The sequence below is a fragment of the Strigops habroptila genome, chromosome 7 (assembly GCF_004027225.2).
Source record: "Strigops habroptila isolate Jane chromosome 7, bStrHab1.2.pri, whole genome shotgun sequence".
Classification (NCBI taxonomy): Eukaryota; Metazoa; Chordata; class Aves; order Psittaciformes; family Psittacidae; genus Strigops; species Strigops habroptila.
The window spans coordinates 3,319,345-3,340,251 of NC_044283.2; the positions used below are offsets into that span (position 1 = coordinate 3,319,345).

General features: G+C 46.6%; 1 protein-coding gene across 1 annotated transcript in view; it reads left to right on the plus strand.

Annotated features, from left to right (window-relative positions):
* The window catches only part of SMOX (spermine oxidase), a 52,750-nt gene extending 41,601 nt beyond the window's left edge, over nt 1-11,149 (plus strand). Inside the window, exons 4-7 of the mRNA XM_030492713.1 lie at nt 1,433-1,606; nt 4,084-4,783; nt 9,768-9,928; nt 10,666-11,149. Coding sequence (XP_030348573.1) covers nt 1,433-1,606; nt 4,084-4,783; nt 9,768-9,928; nt 10,666-10,803 — 1,173 coding nt within the window. The 3' untranslated portion in view covers nt 10,804-11,149. The remainder of the gene's footprint in view (nt 1-1,432; nt 1,607-4,083; nt 4,784-9,767; nt 9,929-10,665) is intronic.
* Nucleotides 11,150-20,907: the final 9,758 nt, after the last annotated feature.

A 20,907-nucleotide genomic window follows, 5' to 3' on the forward strand; every position in this document is an offset into this window, starting at 1 on the left:
AAAATCAAACTTCTTGGGAGCATCAGAGCAGGAAGAAACTAACCCATGGTGGATTATCCATATCAGCAGAGAACGGGAAGCCCTAGTTGCCTTTGAAGGAGAGGCTCCCACAGCTTCCTACCAGGCATTGACTTTTGAGTTGAACTCAGTATGTCCAACTAATCTGTCTCCAAAAAAAGGATCGTAAGCTGTAATGAAACCATCTTTGGCAGGAAAAACTCACCAAGCAGGGCTGTTGCCTCTCTGTTTGTACAAAGAGTACTGTGCACCCCAGTGGCATGACATAAGTCAGAAGTTGACTCACTCCGGTCACTAATGGGATGAGTTGTACTTCTAAGAGGCATCCTTTAAAAGCTTTCCTGTGTTAAAAGATTCCTCAGAGTTTTTCCATGGAAATGAAGGGCCATGATTCCATCTCAGGCTCTTCTGGTGATATCACAGGCAGAAATAGTGGTTACTTCAGACAGCCACAAGCAGATGGCCAAGGTGGATAGTTGTTTTCTTGCTTTTAAGTAGCTTTTAGGGTGGAAAACTGGGGTTAAAAAGATGTGAGGAAGATCTTCAAAGAGCATTGACTTATTAGAAGGGGATTTTTCTTGTGCGTCCTCCTCAGGCTGGTGGGAGATGTCATTGTTTTCCATGAATCTATACCTGTTTTGTGCTCAACAAGTAAAACCTGTGTGCATACAGAATTCCTTTGCTAAGCCTGTGTTGGTTGCTTCCTAATTTTCAGTGGACAACAGAAAAGCAGCTATAAAACTGAATTCCTGGTGGGATCCTGGGCATTATTGCTAAATAATGGAGAGAGTGAACGGGCTGGTTCCAGGTTAGAGCAGCCAAATGTATGGGCTGGGATTGCATCTGAGACATTGAGGTGTGAGAAGAGCTGGTGCTTCATGTCAGATGCGAGGAAGCACATGGGCCCTGCTGCTTGAGTTCATTCCCAGTAGGCTTTGGATGGAGACTGATGGCTGTGACATGGTTGAGCAGAACCAGAAATCACACGCAGCAAACCCAAAGCTGTGTGAGATGTTCTGCAATATGCATTTACTTGCCTTACTGATGCAGCTGCAGCGTCTAAACATCTGGTTGAACAACAGGCTTCAGCTACTGGAAATGGAATGACTTCATCAGCTGGTGTTCTGCAAGTGGTAGGGTGGACATGCTTGAGTTAAAAAATAACTCATAGTAAGTTAATAGTAACTGGGCTGTTGCAGGTGAGTAAGGGTGGTTATCTTTGCCTGCAGGGAAGTGTTGCTTCCTGCCTTCTTATCACCAGTGGGTGCAACTTCACATGATGTTGGAGCAGAGCGCACAATTAGAGTCGGCAAGAGGTGGTGATGAACGTGCTGGGTTTGGATGGAGGAAAAAGCATCCAGCTTGGATTCTGCTGTGAATCACGTTGTCCATCTTTCTGCCCTGTCTCTGGCAGGTCTATAACCTGACTCAGGAGTTCTTCCAACGAGGTAAACCAGTCAATGCTGAGAGCCAGAACAGTGTGGGTGTCTTCACACGGGACGTAGTGCGCAAGCGCGTCAAGGCCGACCCGGATGACACAGAGGCCATCAAGAGGCTGAAACTAGCCATGATCCAGCAGTACCTTAAGGTATGTGTAAATGACAAACATAACATGTTTTAAGAACCTCAGACATCTGGCTAAGCCTTGCCCATCACTGGGGAATCGCTTTGGTCTCTTGCAGCTGGGCAGCTTGTGTTTATACTGACAACTTTTCCTCATGAGGCATATCCAAAGTGGCCAGCAAGAAATAATGCCTTTACTCGTTTATCTTCTTACCTTAAACTTTCAGCTTTCTACCTAGAAGGGGCTTTCCTAGGCGCTGTTAAATTTTCTGGTGCGATTTAATGTTTTCTTACCACCCAAAGCTACTCGACTCTCAGGTTCTTATAGTAATGTCTTAAGCATTACACCTGAGACCCCATAATCCTTCCTTCCTGTCTTTCACTCCCTTCCACCTCTATCCATATCTCAGAGACCAGAAGAAATGTAACTTTGATACTGATAATTTGCTAAAGAAATCCCTAGAAAGCATTTTGAAGGTAAAGCAATAAAATCAAAGGTCGATTGCATAAACCCATGTCGTCATCATTTTTCCTCACAGCTTCCCTAGTTCTTTTTATCTCCTTGATGCTTTGGCCTAAATGAGATCTCTGTGGGATGAGGACTTAATGTTGCATCAAGCGCTCTGCAAGTAAAGTGTAACAGCCATTCCTATTTCAATTATAATGACTTAAAGGCTTATGAAATGAGGCAGGGGAGGCAAGGAGCATGCTGTGCTGTGGGGAAGTGTATGGTATTCACTACTTACAGCTAGGAAGCTGAAAGATCTAAAGAGCCTCACAGGAAGTTGTGATAAAGCTGAGATGTGAATCCAGGCATCCCGAGTGCTGTTCTGACATCTCAGTGTCTAACCCAAGAGCTTGGGTGTCTCCACAGCTGCCACATAGACTAGTGATTGTGTTATCCATGGAACATCACCCATGCAGACAATGTTAGTCTGATACAGCTCTGGTTTTCCTGATGGTTACTTCTGTGGTTGCTACAGGTTGCCACAGCCAGAGACTTATCTACAAGCCTTTCAAATCCCTTCTCATGTGTAAATACCTGAGGACAACAAAGCTTCGGGTGTTTAAGACTATCAGATAGGAGCGGTTGCTGAGAGAGTGGGGATTAACTGATGTCTCAGGCAAAGTATAGTCCTGGTAGTTGCCTGTTTTTCTCCCTGGCTTTTGTCCTTCATGGTTGAAAGAATCAAATAGCAACCACTATTTCGTATGTTCAACATGTGGAGTGTCCTGTTGGAGCATCCAGGCAGGATGAGTGGCCTGTTCTGTGACCCAGGGTGCAGGGTTTGTACTGTGGACCAGCCAAAATGACCTTGGGTGAGTGCTGGAGAGTGCTTGCTCAGCCATCAGACGAGTGGAACCAAGCAGACTCAGAGGGTAGGTCTTCAAGAAGGGATGTGGCCCAAGAGTTGTGCCTGGAGTCATGAGGCAACAGCCAGGAAGGGGCAACCTCTGTTTGTCAGAACTTCTGAGAACAGCTTTGACTTGTTTGCTTAGCCCAGCACAGAGATTCCTGCCCTGCACCAGGATGCTCCACAGGGAGAGTGGTCCAGGCTTCCAAAACATAGTCATTAAAGTGTGGAAAGGCCTGGAAAACTGGCCAAAGGGTGAGGCAAGGAATTGTAATGTAATGTAATGTAATGTAATGTAATTTAAGCCTAAAATGCTTAAAGAATTAGAGCGTGCAAATCATCGTGGCTCCGGTGATTTGAAGATTTTGAGATCACTGTGTCTCATGCATCAGTATTATCATTAGAAACTTATCACAGGACAGGCCAAACATCCTGCCTTTGTTCCAGGGATTGCTGGAAGCTGCAGTTATGCCTGATACTCCTGCAAACATCAACCAGCAAGTCCTGAATCTAAAGCTTTGGTAATTGCATCAAGTGAATCAAACACAAGTGTCTCACATCTTGGCATTTCCCTTTTCTGTCTCCTTCAGTTCCTTCTGTGTTGGGTCCTCTCACCTCTGGCAGATTGTTAGCTTGCTGATTGCTGTATGACAGCGTGCTGAAAGCTGCAGACAGCAGGAATAGCTGCCAAAAGTTTTTCATGGCTCCTCATGGGAACATTTATTAACATTGGAAAGAGCAGCCGATGAACACAGCTCCAGCTTGTGTTGTAGGAGCACCAAGAGGCCAGTCCCTGGCCAGTGAAGTGGATTTTAGATGATAGAAACCAGTCAGAGCTTTAACCACAAATCATGCAGAAGTAAAGACGTCATCTCTGAACTCTGGATGATGCAACCATGGCCGATGCAACCAAAGCTAATGCAGCTTCTTACCATGACAAAATGATTTCTCTGGTTAGAAAGAAGGCTGAGGATTGATTTTGTCAGGTCCTATGGCCAAACATTCCTTTACTAGCAAAAATAACATGGTTTAAGAGTGGGATTCAGGACTCCCAGCTTGTGCAGCTCCTCTATGCCCTTGCAATGGTGTGCTGAGGCAAAATGAGTTGCTCTGTGGCAATGTTGCTTTTGTGTTGCTTTTCCTTCAGGTAGAGAGCTGTGAGAGCAGCTCCCACAGCATGGATGAAGTGTCGCTCAGTGAATTTGGGGAATGGACCGAAATCCCTGGGGCTCATCACATCATTCCTTGTGGGTTCATTAAAATCGTGGAGCTCCTGGCCCGCTCCATCCCTGAGTCTGTCATTCAGCTCCGCAAGCCGGTCAAGTGCATCCACTGGAACCAGTCGGTCAGCAAGGAGATTGAGAGGGTGGCTGACCACAACAGCGACCTCCCCGAGGAGGACAAGGGCTCCAATGTCTTCGTAGAGTGCGAGGACTGTGAGTTCATCCCAGCTGACCATGTCATTGTGACCGTGTCCCTGGGAGTCTTGAAGAAGCGCCATGAGAGCCTGTTCCATCCCCGCTTGCCCGAGGAGAAGGTGATGGCCATTGAGAAACTAGGAATCAATACGACTGACAAGATATTCCTGGAGTTTGAAGAGCCTTTCTGGAGCTCTGAATGCAACAGCATCCAGTTCGTCTGGGAAGATGAGGCAGAGAGTGAGAGCTTGACTTATCCCGAGGACCTGTGGTACAAGAAGATCTGCAGCTTCGATGTACTCTACCCACCGGAGAGGTATGGCCATGTCCTAAGTGGCTGGATCTGTGGAGAGGAGGCACTGATCATGGAGAAGTGTGATGATGAAACTGTGGCAGAAACCTGCACCGAAATGCTACGTAAATTCACAGGTCAGCCATGCTCTGGTTCCTGTGGTGAGTGGAGAAGGGAGGGAGATGGGGCTGGGGTGTTGAATAGCCACTAGGAAGGAAATGCACTCAAGTCATTTTTAGCTCTTTGGCATTTTATATCCCTTTGAATGGGCTGTGTGTGTTGCTTCCAGCATCCCTCCTGCTTGGGTGTGCCTGAAAGCTATTTATAGAGGGGCTGATAACCAGCTCAGGAAGTGGGGGGCAGAAGTGCTTGAGGATTCCACATCCTCTCCTGTATTTAATCACAAATAACTCTTCAGCAGCTGGAGCTGTCGGGCTCAGTACTCCTGAGGGCTGATCTCAGGGGTGGAAAGCAGCACTTGCAGAGCCAGTGGAGTTGAATCTGTTCAGATCAGCTGAGTTGTGGTGGTTGAATCACATCCCTGACTTCCATTCAGCACGGGGCTATATGGAAATCTCATTGGCCTGTATCTCAAAGAATCCACTAATGTTAAGAGTTCCCATATTCTGGGTTCCTCACTTAAACCTTCCTGGACTTCACAGGTTTCACATGTGCTGAGCACACATCACATTAAAGGCAGCAGTTGGAGCAAGACAGATCTTCGGTGTATTATACTGAGAAAATCCAAGATGAAATCACTAAAAGGAGTAATACTGGACCTTAGTTTGCCTCCAGTCACTGCTCTAGAGGTTGTACACCTTCCCATGAAAAGGGCTTTTTGTATCTGTGGAGGTCTTTAAGAACCCTTGATGGAAGACACTGTACCAGCACAAGTGTCAGGTAGCAATACTGAAAGAAACAGTGGTTGACTCAGCCTGGAAATGAGGAATTTGAACTTATACATAGTTATAAGCAATTATAAGAGCAGCATCCTCCAAGATTAGATGTATTTTAAGCTATTCTAGAGATGAGTCCTGTGATTAAGCTATTTATATCTGCCTGCTGCCTCGTATTAGCCAAATCTCAGCACTCAGTGGGTTTCCAGCCTTATCACTTGTCCACTGAAGAAGTTTGCCTTCAGAAGTGTAGCTTTCCCCTGTGCTTACAGACCATTTGCTACCAGCAACACAGAGATCTAGAGAAAGGGTTCTGGAGAGTGAGGACTATCAGCATGGCTGGCTATTGCCAAAAGAGGCTTTAGGTTTTATTACTCGCTTCAAAAACCATAGGGTAGGCACTAGATTCAGAAACCTCAATGCAGTGACCAAACCTGAATTGTGTTTCAGCTTATTCAGTGTTGGATGATGAACCTGTGGATCTCCTGCAGCCCACAGAGGAGTAGGATGAAACAGTGAATGCTGGATCTGGGCAGCTTCTGCCTCCTGAGCTGTTTGTTTTCAGTGGTGTTTGGTATCCCTATGTTATGGTGCACTGTCAGTACATCCATACCTCTTTCCTCCTGACCTCAGCAGCACAACTGCTGCTCCACACAGGCATAACAGGAGGCTCCTCTCTTCAAGGCCAAGTTGTTCCAGTGCTGATGTCTCCCAGAGCATATAAACAACTTGCTTTGTGCAGCTCTTCTTGCTTAAGACTTTTGTTTTTTTTAAACCATCTTGATTCATTAGTAGGAATTTGGCTCTTTGGGTCTTTCTTTGGCAGATGGAACATAATCTCTCTCTTCCTTTTTGGGCTTCTTCACTGTTGTTATTGTTTGCATGTGTTGGATGTTCCTCTCTTCCTCCGAGGATGGAAATACGTTGGCACTGGGTCATGGGTATGTGCTGCAGTTGCTGTTCCAGCTGATGCTGCACCTGATCACTGTCCATCAGACTCAGCAACACTGCAGGCTCTGCCTCAGCCCTCTACTAATCCTGGGTTATCTAACCCTGGGGAATTCCAGACTGAATTCCCAGGGCCTTGCCCTGCAGTGAGCATTTTGTGCATAAGCTGAGAGGCGGCCTTGAAACTGCGAGAAGAAACCTGTTCTTGGAGCACCCATTTCACAACATGTTCCACTTTCTGCCCCAAAAACTTGTTAGTTTATAGAAAACCTTTTCACAGATCTTCCAGAATGGCCTTGCTAAGGTGCCTGGGTTTATCCTGTTGCCCTTACTCCTGTTTTCCTTAGCAGGCTCGCAGAAGAAGCAATACCTCAAGGCTAACCTGTGCCAAGTGCCAGACAGGCTGAAACAGCAGAAGCTCTCCATGCACCTAATGTCTTCTCCACTAACCTGTTTCATTAGGAGTGGGAGAGTGGGTTAGACCAGCTAGGAGATGATTGAGGGGGTCACAAAGCAGCCTTCTGTCTGTGGTCTAACTGTAGTCATTTCTGAAATGGCTGGCTTCCTCTTAACACCACCAAACTCAGCTTTTGAAGTGTTTCCCACCACCCAACTTCATGTAAGTCACCTAATTGGGTTGGGAAACTAGGCCTCCTAGGATTCTAAGCTCACTGGAAAGAAAGACTTTTCCATAAGGCAGTTTAGATCTTCCACACCTCACTTGGTGCTCTGTGTCATCTTCTGAAGCAGCTTTTCTCTACTGAATATAAGGAGAGCCTTATATTCTGTAATGAAAGCAGGTAGTGTGAACCTTTTAATGTTCACTTTGCCTTTTGTAGCTTCCATGTTCTGGGTCTAAAATCCCCCAGCTTCTTATTCTTCTGTTAAAGAATTAATGCATTACCAGGTGGGTTCCCATCTTCAGCTCTGTTCTCCTAGTCCATTGCTCATGGAGGCCTTTGCTTTGGCTTTAGAGGATATTAAATCCTATGTGAAACCCATTCTTTTAGACTCATACTGAGAAGTTCTCTGAGATATGACCTTACACTTCACATGCAGGTCAGTGTTGTGGATTATCTGGCTTTGCTGTGGAAAGCTTTGAAGATTGTTCTAACCTAAGAGCCATTGACAACTGCTGCTTTGGACAACTGGATGGCTGAAAAGTGGTGTCCTCTAAATCTGCTCTCTTTAGTGTTAGAAGTGTTAGAAGGCAGTAATTGTCCTCCCCATCCTCCAGCTATTTCCCTAGAGGGGAATGGGTCTCTTTTAGGTTCTGCATCAAATCTACCAGCCCCATGTGGATGCCTGGGCTACCCTAATGTCTCTCTGTGGCTGTAGACACTAATGTGTGTAGTACCACAGATCTCTCTTTGCCTTGATGGGAGCTTAGATACTCAGGTAGGCAACTGAATTTGGGTGTCAATTTAGGTCTGTGAGCTGATTTTATTGTAGATATATATTAAAGATTGGTGGATTTATACAATTCTTGATTGGGCTGATGACTCCACAACCCCCTTTTGTTAATGTATTTCAGTCTTTTAGCAGATCTGTGGCCTTACAGGCTGACAAGCCTTCATCTCATTGCTTGGAACACTGTGAGTTCCTAATGTTAATCCTCTTTTTACCAACATCTTGTTGGCTCCTGTATCGAAAACCCTCTGGGTTCCTTGAGGAACATGAGAACAGGCACCAACCACAGAAGAGGCCCCACCAGCCCACTGCAGAGACTCCTTTTATGTCAAGACATCATTGTGTGGTTGGTTTTGTGTCATGCGATGCGATGTGATGGATCCAGCCCTGGTTGGTGCTGTGTTATCTGACAGCTTTCATGGTGTGTTCTCCTGGGCTTTCCCACAGCCCTTCAAACTCAAACGTGATAACTTACTTCCTTGCCACATCTGAGAGCTCCCTGTTCTCTGCCTCCCTTGGGCTTTTCACTTCCATCCCAGGCTTTGAAGATTCTTGGAGGAGCATATTTAGAGCCTTTGTTACGCTAAGTTGTTATTCCTGAAACAACATTCAGTTGTAGGATGTGTTTTGTTTGTAGGGTGTATTTATTTGCTAGTCTGTGCCACTGCTATTTTGAGCTGGGGTTAGTGGTTAGGCAGTGTTCACAGTGTTCTCTGGCAAGTCATCCAGGTGCCTTTGCTCTGGTTCAGCCTTTCATACTTGTGGTTGAGACACGATGTTCCTGAAAGCGGTAGCTGACCCAGAGGAGTAACCTGCTCCTGATTTTAAGGAATTGAAGGCATGACTAAATAATTGTGGAGTAGAACTAAATCATGTAGTGCCTGACGTGTCTTTACAGTTGGGTGTCTCCTTCTCTAAACTGTGAGGGAATTTGGATCATCTTCCTAGCAGGCTAAGCATGGTGAAGGGTTACAGAGTATGAAGCAGGCACAGGAGCTGTGCAAGATGCAAACATGTCTCAGGACTCTTATTTCTTGTGCTGACAGTCTCTTATCATAGAATCATTTAGGTTGGAAAAGACCTTTAAGATCATCGAGTCCAACTGTTCCCCAGCACTGCCAAGGCCACCACTAACCCATGTTACACCACATCTACACGTTTTCTAAGTACCTCCAGGGACAGTGACTCCACCACTGCCCTGGGCAGCCTGTTCCAATGCTTGACAGCCCCTTCAGTGAAGAAGACTTAGACTCAACCCAAGTAGCTGAACCTTGCCTGGATATGTGAGGTTGCTCCTGTACTCTTTGGGATGAGGACAGTGGCTGATGATGGCCCTACCACTGGTGCACTCAAGTGCTGCTCACCTCTAAGTCCTTCATCCTCTTAGCAGTGGAAATCCTACTTCCAGCCTCTAAAGCCTTCTTTCTGTGCCATGTTCATCCCACAAAATGAGTCTGTTGGATTTTAGGTTCATTTTTGGGGCAACTGGGATGCAGTTGGAGTGAATAATACAGGTTCTGAGAACTTCCTGACAGATTTTCCTCTGCCCCTGTATAATGAGGATTTGCCTTCTAGCACCCTTATCTCTGTTCCTCTTTGGAGGCATGCTTCTCACCAGACTAATGATCTTCCCCACAATGGAAGACTGCAGCTGAGGTTAAAGGGATGCTGTTTCTGTTAGATAGATACTTAGAACTCAGTAATAGGAAAGAGATGTGGTTTAGAGCCTCTTCTCTGTAGCCTGCAGGCTCTGCCAGGTTGTATTCTCAATAAATCAGACCGAAATCATGCCACCACACCTTGCACAGGCATTGCTGTGTTTGCTCATGGACATGGTCTTACTTCTTGTCTCCTGCTTTCCACCCAGGGAATCCAAACATTCCGAAACCTCGCCGGATCCTGCGGTCCTCCTGGGGCAGCAATCCCAACTTCCGTGGATCCTACTCTTACACCCAAGTTGGGTCTAGTGGGGCTGATGTAGAGAAACTTGCTAAACCACTGCCTTACGCTGAAAGCTCCAAAACTACTGTAAGTATGGCCCAAATGGGTTCTGTGGCAATAAGACCAACATGATGTTGGGTGGTGGGTTCTCAGGGAGGGAGGTTGAAAGAGACAATCTGGTTGGGCCTCCAATAATGTGTCTTCCAGGATTTTTAATATCTGGACAGTTTATATGTGTAGGATTTTCCATCTTTAATTATTTGGAATGCCAACATCTCAGGGATTCCCACATCTCTCTCTGAAATTATCAAGCACTGCTCATCCATGTGGCTTTGGAATTGTGATCTCTACATTTAATGACCATTAGCCTGTAGGGCCAGGACAAGGGGGAATGGCTTTAACCTGCCAGAGGGGAGACTGAGATGAGCTCTGAGGCAGAAGCTCTTCCCTGTGAGGGTGCTGAGGCGCTGGCACAGGGTGCCCAGAGAAGCTGTGGCTGCCCCATCCCTGGCAGTGTTCAAGGCCAGGTTGGACACAGGGGCTTGGAGCAACCTGCTCTAGTGGAAGGTGTCCCTGCCCATGGCAGGGGTTGGAACTGGATGAGCTTTAAGCTCCCTTCCAACCCAAACTGTTATGTTCTATGACTTGGGGAGGGGTGCGCTGTGCTCTTAGTGCACCACGTTGGGATGTCATGAGCCAGCACTCTATAACACTGCAGTCAGCTCACGGGGATGTGGGAGGACACAAAGTTTTGTCTCCTTTTAGCCTCGTGTCTGCTTTCCAATAAGCCCTGCTGAGCTTTCCTGCTTCTCTTCCCCTCCCAGCCCATGCAGGTGATGTTTTCAGGGGAGGCCACTCACAGGAAGTACTATTCCACTACCCACGGTGCTGTGCTTTCTGGGCAGAGAGAGGCTGCTCACCTCATCGAGATGTACCAGGACCTCCTGCAGTGCCGGAGCTGAAAAGCCCCACCACCAACTCCCAATCCCTTGTGCAGGTGTGTGGAGGGATTCCTTTTTAATTTCTGTAGAGCAGCCTTTATCTTTTTCTATTAAAAAAAAAGTCCTATCTGTTTTAAGAGTTTAGTCAGCAATAGCTTCATTTCCGTGTGCTGTTATTGTTAACAGGGAAGGGTGCTCCTTTTGTCTGGTAAACTGTTTCTTTGTCATTTGAATTCTAACTTCACTTTTGGTGCCTATCCTATTTTACTTTTTGTTTTCTTTCTGTATTGTAAGTGCCTTCTATACTAAAATAAATGTTGTAATAAAAACACTGGGTGCTCTGGTGCTTCCAGGACACTTTCCTCAATAACTTGTAACTCTTTTATTCATTATAATAATAGGGATTTTCTCCCTTCCTAGAAAATTCAGAGTAGGAGGATCTTAAGGTAAATGTGGATGCTCAGTGTTCCAGTCGATCTTAGTTCATTCAAAGAATTCCACCTTAGAGGCACAGTCATTTCCCTTGACCAGATTAGCACAGAAATCTGTCTCACTCTATCTTTAACTCCATGTGTCACCTGCCTGTCACCTCCTGTGGGCCTTTGTGCTTCAGGAAATCTGCTTCTGATTTCATGGAGGAATTTATCTTCCCTCTGGGCTCTCTCAGTCCATGGGAAGTTGTCAAAGGAATCACAGCGCTGCAAAGCAGAGAGATAAACAGCCTTGATGAAAGCGGCGTTGGAGACTGTGTCCATGTCTGGTATGGGATAGTATCTTGGATTTGAAGGGAGTGCCCCAGGCATTCCCACTTTGTAAAGATTGATTTGGGTCACAACATGGTTTGGATGTGTGGGAATTAGGCTTCTCTCTTAAGGAAACTACACCAGGAGCACTTCTGTGGATGCTGCCCAGGTATGGTGCAGCCTGTAAAGGGAACATCAAAGTCTAACTGTCCTTCAGCCACAACCACATTGTGGAAGGAATGTTCATGTCTGTGCACAAGACTTAAGTGCAAAGTAAAGCCCCCAAACTGCCTTGGTAATGCAGATAGAGCTGCAGCGTACTCTACAGCTGGAATTGGGGCAACTAATCCAAGTGGAGAAGGCAGCGTGATGTGGGAGTGTGGGCAAGAAGGAGAATGATGAGAAGCAGAACCTTGAACTACCTCTGTGATGAAACTCCATCTTTTGGACATCAACACCCAAAACAGGTGAGATTTTCACCCCCTACTTCCAGAAAAGAAGGTCCAAAAGTCTGAATGACACCATTGACGTTGAACAGTTCTCTCAGGGAGGTCAAAACCATTCCCACTAGTAAGGAATTTTGAAGGAATGTGAAAGCTTGGCTCGGTGATATTATACATATGGGTTAAAAGTATGCTATCCACAGAGCCTACATACAGTACCTGACGTGGCCTTCAATTAAAACTTCCTAAATGCAGGTATCCCACATTTATGCTTGGTCCAAATGTAAGCTGGGCAGCCCTGGGTTATCACTGAAGAGGGCTGCCTTAGGATACAGCTTGGAAAGCTCAATTTTCCCTGTGGGGATGCTGCATCTCACACTAAAAGGATTTTTACTTCGTCTGAGAGGAGGTGGCACTGTGTATCCCAACGTTCTCTCCTTTGTGTTCAGATTGGGCCTAGATGTGTATAAATGTTTATCATTTATCATATCATTTATACTCGGTTTATCGACAAGATTCATTCTTAAACTATTTCTGCAATAAAGCATAAGGCTGTGGGGACACTGGTTTAGGGGACAGCAAGGATTGGAAGGTTGATGGAGTGGATGTCCTTCCTTCCTTTGCTTGAGCGCAAGCAGCTTCTCATCCATGTTTTGGGCATATTGGCCAGTGCTGCTGAACCACAAGAGGACTAAACACCAGTGCCAAAGGTAAGGAATGCCTGGTGAGGTGTGTTCATGAGCCTTCCAGCTCCTCCTCGTGTGATCTGGAGAGCACATCTTCATCTGAAGAGCACCTCTGGCAGCGACACCACTTGCATTGACTGAGAACTGCTTCAAAATGTCTTCAAATGTGCTTGTAAAAATGGCTATGAATAAAATGGGTGAAAAAGGGGAAGTTAACAAGAAAAATCTTTGAAAATTAAATTGGGGTGAATGAATTAATATAATAGAATCACAGAATGGTTTGGGTTGGAAAAGACCTTAAGAGCATCTCGTTCCAACCCCCAACATGTCCTGATGTGCACCACTGAAACCTTTGGGAAGGCAACCAAGGGAAACCTTCCTTTCTGGGTGGAAAGAAAGTGGTTCTCGTGGAGCCTTGAGGTAATCACTAGTGGTGGAAATAAACAGTTCTGATTATGCAGCGTCAGAAATCATTGACTCCTATAATGGTTTGTGTTGGAAGAGAGCTTAAAGCTCATCCAGTGCCAAGCCCCTGCCATGGCCGGGCACACCTTCCACTAGAGCAGGTTGCTCCAAGCCCCTGTGTCCAACCTGGCCTTGAAACCCACCACGTAAATGGTGTTTTTATGGCAGAATCTGTCAGAAGTGGGGTTTTCCTGTTCCAGCAATGTACTCTGGAGGTCTGGTTGGTGCAAAGCTGATGGGATTGTGTTAAATGGGAAACCATCATGTGCTGTGTCACTGCCCCTCAGTGTGGTGATAGAATTCCCCACTGACCCAAATAAGCTTCTTGAAAGAAACTTGTTCTATTTTTGAGCAGGTTCTAGTGTTAGTCACTGAAGCATATGTGTGTGTGTGCATGGTTTGTCTCCTTCAAAGAGTTCCCCAATTGTGTAGGCAAGTATTTCCTAGGACATATGTTCCTTTGATAAACCGTAAGCCCAGTGGCAGCCACACCAACTTCCAGTGTGTCCTGAGGAGGAGGAGTTGGGTGCCAAGCTGGGAAACTCACAGACTTCACAGATCCTCAGGATTGGGATCCCCTGAACTGTGTGGGATTAGAGAGAAAGCTTTGGATAACTCGTTCTGGCTTTCAGGCCCTGCCCAGTTCAGCAGCCACAGCAAAAACAGAGCGTGCTTCTCTGGATCATAGGATCATGGAATGGTTTGGGTTGGAAGGGACCAACAACAACAAGCTCTTGGCCTGGATGCACCATAGCTCGTAATGCACTGCCCAATGATGCAGAAGACCTGTGCCAGGTTGGATGGGGCTTGGAGCAACCTGGTCTAGGGAAGGTGTCGCTGCCCATGGCCAGAGTTGATGACCCAGCAGCCAGATCTATTGCAAAGTGGAAGCACAAGAGACAAACCAACCTTTTGGGACTATAAGGCTGTGACCCAGGAAAAGCCAAAGGGTTGCTTTCTCCTGGGGCTTCTTTGTCATGGGATATCCCAGAAAAGCTGCTGTGCTGCTAATCAGGGATTCAAAGCTCCTGTTTCAGCTTTGTGCAGACAATATGATGGTGGTGTCTGGGTTTGCTAAGTAGGGATCTGTGTCAGTGCTCATTCAATGGATACATCTTAAGACACTCAGAATCAAATGTCCCGGGACCATGGTTTTTGGTAAGTGATCCCTCTATGGCTTGTTTCTCTGTGTGCTTTGGGTCCTGGTGTACACCCCATGAGCAAGGAGTGTTGTCCTGCTCTTACCACCCAGTTCCATGGATCTGCCTTTGCCTCGGGAGGTTGAGCATTTCTCAGTGAAATCCAAAGCTGAAGGACAGCACTGAAGGCTGGACTGAAGCTGAAGCTTCACACCTCCTGCTCTGGCGGTGGTTTCCATGCTCCCTTTGTATGGAGGTTTCAAGTTAATGCCTCCTGTCCCCACCAGAAAACCCTTACAGAGCAATTCCTCTTCACTCCTCCACCTCTGCCACCACCAATCCAGCCTTTAAAAGAAGGCTCCTGTTTCTCACAGATGCTCTAAATTTAGCAATTGTTTGTTAAGAGGTACTTAAATTTAGCAGCAAAGGCCACCCTGAGCATGTGATGAGGAGAGGTGGCATCACCACAGGACTCTGTGACCATTCCCTGCTCTCCCTTCTCCAAAGCCTGCAGCAGCATCTCCAAAGCATCCACTGGAATTCATCAGCAGGATGAAGATTGGTACAAAGCAGATATGGTGCTGTGATGGTAAGAGGGACCTAATAAATACTGTTCAGTATTTAAAGGGTGGCTACAAAGAAGACAGAGACTCTCTTTTGACAAGGAGTCCCATGGAAAAGTCAAAGGGTGATGGGCACAAGTTACTCCTGGGGATATTCCGACTGGGCACAAGAGCGAAATGTTTCACACTGGGAACAACCAACCACTGGAATAATCTCCCCAGGGAAGTGGTGACCCCCCAACATTGGACACTGTTAAGATTGGGCTGGACAGGGTGCTGGGCCATCTAGTGTAGGTCATGCTTTGCCTGGAAAGGTTGGACCAGCTGATCCTTGAGGTCCCTTTAACCTGGGATTCATGGGTTCTAATTACCCAGAAGTAATTAGAGGTTGAGAACACGGTGGGTGGGAAGGGCAGGGCGCTGGTAGAGATATCTGCAAAGCCCCACAGGTGATGGTGCCATGGAGGGATGTGCACATCTGTCCCCAATTTCCTGTTGGATCCTTGAACTTGGTAACAAGAAACACTATAAAAGGGGTTGTTTGAACAGTTGGAGTGCACAAAGCTTCTGTTGCAGTAGGAGTGTGGTGGTATGTACCTGTGTGTGACCACACCATGTTACTGCCTTGACTTGTGTGTGTATCTCTGATTCTGCTGCTGCTCAGGGCTCGCTGCAGCTTTCACCTCCTCTTTCTGAGCCAAACATCCCCTCTTAGAAGCTTTTTTCTGCATGAGGATGGAAAACTGGGGAAAAAAAAGGGAGAACCCAGCATGTTAAGAGCTGCAGCTTTCTGTGGGGTGTCCTCAGGGCTGGTCTGCATGGTTAGTGGTGGTCTTAGTGCTGGGGTAATGGTTGGATTTGATGATCTTAAAGGTCTTTTCCAACTTGGTTGATTCTATGATTCTATGAAGTCCAGATCAGTAATGCCCATGGGCTTTGGCTGCCTCACCTGCAGTGACTAACACCCCTCAGCACATCAAACTGGCTCCTCTAGTGCCTCAATTCTGTGGGGTGAAGAGGCTCTGGGTGTCCAAACCAGGCTTGGAGTCACCTCAGAGGTATTACATGAGTGCTTGACTGAATGATGGACAAACAGCAAAAGCACTTGCAATGAATGGCTGCTGTAATTGCAGATGGTGATGAAAAGCGTGGGTCCCAGCTCTGTGTTTAGTGAGATTGGGTGTTCTCTCCTCCCGTGGCCATCCCTGGAGCGAGCCCACTGACTTCTCCATAGTATGAAGTCTGGGGACGCTCTGCAAACGGCACACAAAGCAGAGAAAGATGGTTTTATGCTGCCATCTCGTGGCATTAAAATATTACCTAGAAGTATTCATAGATCCCAGCCTGGTTTGTGTTGGAAGGGACCTTAAAGCTCCTCCAGCTCCAACCCCCTGCCACGGGCAGGGACACCTTCCACTAGAGCAGGTTGCTCCAAGCCCCTGTGTCCAACCTGGCCTTGAACACTGCCAGGGATGGGGCAGCCACAGCTTGTCTGGGCACCCTGTGCCAGCGCCTCAGCACCCTCACAGGGAAGAGCTTCTGCCCAAGAGCTCATCTCAGTCTCCCCTCTTTGGGCTGGGCAGCAGAGAGGGCTGAGCTGGTGGGACACCAGGAGCGCTGGAGGATTTGGTGGATGCTGAGGGGAGGATCTGTGGTTGGATGCAGGAGATGACAGCTTAGCAAGGAGAGACGGCACACAACGCCTTGCGATGGGAGTGTGGATGTCTGCAGCAGCGCTGTGCTAAAACTCACCAGATGAGGGCCTTAAATCCCCAGAAAATCAGTGCAAAAACTCTTCTTCCCTGCCGTGGCTCACTTCATTTAAAACAAAGCTGGAAACCCTGAATTTACCTGCTCACACTTAAGCAGGCTTCAAAGTCCAAACTGATGCTTTCTCCCTGACCTGGGGATGTTCAGACCGCCTTGGTAACACATGGGCTTGCTTGTGCTCATAGTATGTGCAGCAATCTGCTTATTCCTGGTCATGCTGCTGTATCCCAGGCGAATGGGTGGAATTTTTACCCCCTTTTGTGATGACAACCATTGTCCTGCTGCGTGGTAGGAAGGGAAGAGACTTGCACAAGCCAGGGGCTGTTCTCCTGTTCAGTCCCACTGCCTGCTCTCACCCGGACCATGCTTGCCTGCTCCTTGCTAACTTGAGCATATATGTAGGGACAGGCCAAGGGGAATGGCTTTAACCTGCCAGAGGGGAGACTGAGATGAGCTCTGAGGCAGAAGCTCTTCCCTGTGAGGGTGCTGAGGCGCTGGCACAGGGTGCCCAGAGAAGCTGTGGCTGCCCCATCCAGCATAGAGAAGGAAGGGGTTGTATCCTACACGAGTTGTACTCAAGTCCTGTCTTTTAGGAATGTCCCATCATGTGTCTGCACATGACACGTGGCTGCCATTGTCATGTGCTGGGCACATGTTCATGCGTGTTGTTCCCTGTGCATGGGGCTGCTCCCATTCTGCTTGTCCATCACATGTCAGGTCTCTGTCAGATCCTGATACCTTCCTTCTTTGCCCAGGGAAAACCTGCTGGAAAGGTTCAGCTCTGTTTAGTTTTGAAAATAAACCCCTTTTTTGTGCCCCTTTTTGTCTCATTTCATCAGAAAACCTGAACAGCTCCTCTGCTGAGGGTGCTTTTGCCCATCACCTTCATCACAGGATCAGGACTCACCTATTCACCAACAGGAACATTTGGTGCACCATCTCCCCCCTCCTAAGCAGAGCATCCTTTTTGCATCTTAAAAAACAAAGAAACAAAGATTTGATCCTCTGATTCCTGTTGCCCTTTCAATTAAAGCACTGATTTAATCCGCATGTAGTAGCCTTCAATGGGACTTCTGGGAAGGGCTGGGTCATTTTGTAATGCTGAGCCCAAGGAAACCATTCTGCTATAACTTTTAAACAGCAGAAAACTTTCCCATCCCCAAAGAATAGGAACATCAAGCCGCCTGCTGCCACAATTGGCTCTAAATGGGCCAGGCTTTCAGCACAATCAGAGCAGAGGAACGACAGCTTTTACCTGTAATACCTTTTCAGACAAGGATTCATTTTAGGCTGACCGTCTCTGCTGCCTGAATCACGTCTGGAGACAATGCAGTTGGTGTATTGCATGTGGCAAGGAACAGCTCTTCTGCTCATTTCTATCCTGCTCCTCAAAGAGCCACATTTTTTGGTGGAAAAGCTGTATTTGGAACACTGCGCAAAGCCCCACTCCATGAAAAGAAGTGCTATGGGATGCCCACCTTCAGCTGAATTGTCCTCCCTGATGATCTGTGCATGAATAAGAAGCAGCAGGGGAAGAAAAGAGATGGAATAGATAAAGACAGGTCAGAGGTGGGTGGAAAGGGTGGATGTGGATAAAATGCTCCTTAAGTTGTCTGGACCTGTACACATTTGTCACTGCAGCTGAGTCACAGTTGAATTTCCTTGAATAGAAACATCTTGGTGAATACATATATATAAAATATATATATATAAAGCCCCAATATATTAATATAAAATCATAGAATGGTTTGGGTTGGAAAGGACCTTAAGATCATCCAGTTCCAACTCCCCTGCCATAGGCAGGGACACCTCACACTAGACCAAAACATAAGCTTATGTATTTTACATATATCTTTATATTGTAATATATATTTGGTTTATTTCATATATATTTATATAATAATGTATTTAGATAATTTTATATTTGTATATGTGTGTGTATATATATACACATATATATAATTGCCATGATCCTCGCTCTTAGGCCTCTCCTAAGCAGACACTACTCACACAGTGGACTTTGTAAAGTGTCTACAAGTCCTTGAACTCATCAGAACCCCCTGAACTCATTGTCCAGCAGGATCCTTCCCCACACCAGCTCCAGCCCTGTGCTCCCCACCCTCCTTCCTGCTCCCTCCAGCCCATGCAGAGAGTAATGCCTTTGCTATGGGGTAGCATCACTGCAGCCATGCCTGTTGCTGCAGCACAAACACTTCCACTGGGAAACACCAGAGTGGGAGAGAAGGGGCTTTGTTGAGCCAACTGAGGCTCATATTGCCCATCACTGCTGCCCTGAGGACAGCTGAGATGTGTTCTTCCTGTTCCAAGGTGACCCACCTCAATTTGTCCTGGGTTGGGGTAGGTTCCCTTTTGCTGGAGGATATGGGTTAGAATGGATGTGGCCAATCATTCCAAGGGACACCAAAGATGTTTCTCTGGGGGTAAGGAGAAGGACAGACCAAATAGTAAGATGATATAGAAACCGCTCCATGCTAATATTCCAGCGTGGTTTCCAGAGAAGAGCTGGCTCACACTTGGGTCTCTGCTTTGCAGACCTTGCAGTCTTATTTTGGGGGTTAAATGTAGATGAAGTGGGCATGTCACGTATCTGCCTTGTAGACCTGCCTTTACACCATCAGAGAGAAACCCAGCCACGAGCTTCAAACATCCCCAGCCTGTCTCAGGAGGCCTTTCCGAGGGATCTACATTGTCTGGGCAGGCATTTTTGAGCAATTTAAATAGGACTTGATTGACTTTTAAGGAAAAGAAGCACGGACGGAATATAGGGAAGGTTACATTTATATTCAGAGAGCCTTAAGGTGAGACTGGGAGAATTAGAGGTCATCCCTCCCTACACATGTCCTGGGGAAATTAGTTTGAAATCATATTTAAAAGCAGGATAATGATGTTTCAGGGAGGTGGCTCATGACAGGAGCTCATGGGCCCAGCAGCTTGTGAAGAAGAAAGGTCTCACAGAGGGGTTACAACTCAATAACCATGTCAAGAGAACAGTGGATGAAAGGGACTTGGTAGATGTGTTGTATTCCCATGCCCAGAATGTCTTTAACAAGGTCAGACTAAAAAGCCTCCTGAAGGAGCCCAGGGGTCATGGGATGAGAGGGAAACTATCTCCATGGGTCTGTAGCTATCTGAGGAGAAAGCAAAGAGGAGGATTAAAAGGTCAATTACGGCACAAGGTCACAGTTCAGTGCTTAGCCCCAGGCGTGCTGTGCTGGTTAATGTGCTGATACATGGCTTGGAGACAGAGGCAAATGAATCCACTGATGACACAGAACTAATTTAGGGAGTCAGAAGCCAGGAGGAGCTTCAGAGACACCTAAACAAGCCATGGGAATTAGCATCACCATAGCAGAGGAAATTAAGCACTGATAAAATGCAAACTAACACAGAAGAGAGGAGAAATAAAGCAAAGCCTGAGCTGGATGGGATTCTCAGATAAAGATAACCTGTGCCTGGTTGTTGTGGTTTAACCCCAGTTGGGAACTGAGCCCAACATAGCCGCTCACTTACTCTGCCCCAGTGGGATGGGGGAGAGAATGGGAAGGGTAAAAGTGAGAAAACTCATGGGTTGAGATGGAGCCAGTTTAACAGGTAAAGCAAAAGCTGTGCACAAGGAAAGCAAACCGAGGAATTCATTCAGCACTTCCCATCATGGTGGGTGTTCAGCCACTCCCAGCACAGCAGGGATCCATCACAAGTAGTGGTGACTTGGGAAGACAAATCCCATCACTCCCAACATCCTCTCCTTCCTTCTTCCCTCAGCTTTATATGCTGACCATGACATTGTATGCTATGGAACATCCCTTGGAAATCCAAACCAGAGCCCCATATCAGCTACTGGGAAGAAAATGAACTCTATCCCAACCAAGCTCAGCGCATTGATCAAGAGTGACACCTCTGTATCAGGACAAACAGTTCAATACAAACCTCTTTTCACTCTATAGCTGCAGTCAAGAAAGCAAACAGAAGAATATGTTTCATAAATACTGAGCTGTTGACTAATACTGATAGTGCCTTCACATAAAAATCAATGTGTGGTCCTCAAGTAATGGCAAAGTCACTCCAATTTTGGAATAACTGGAATCCAGGACCTAAATACAACTCACTGGGAGAGAGCAAAAAGCATTTGTGTTATTCACAACACAAACAAGGGGGTTATTTTGTGAAAGCATGTGAGATAATGCAGACTGCTTGGAGTCACAGGATGCTGAAGACCACAGGAGTTCTGGGACTTGATATCTCACAGCTTCAAAACACTGATGGTGGCAACCCCTTTGGAGCCCTGCGTCTCCCTG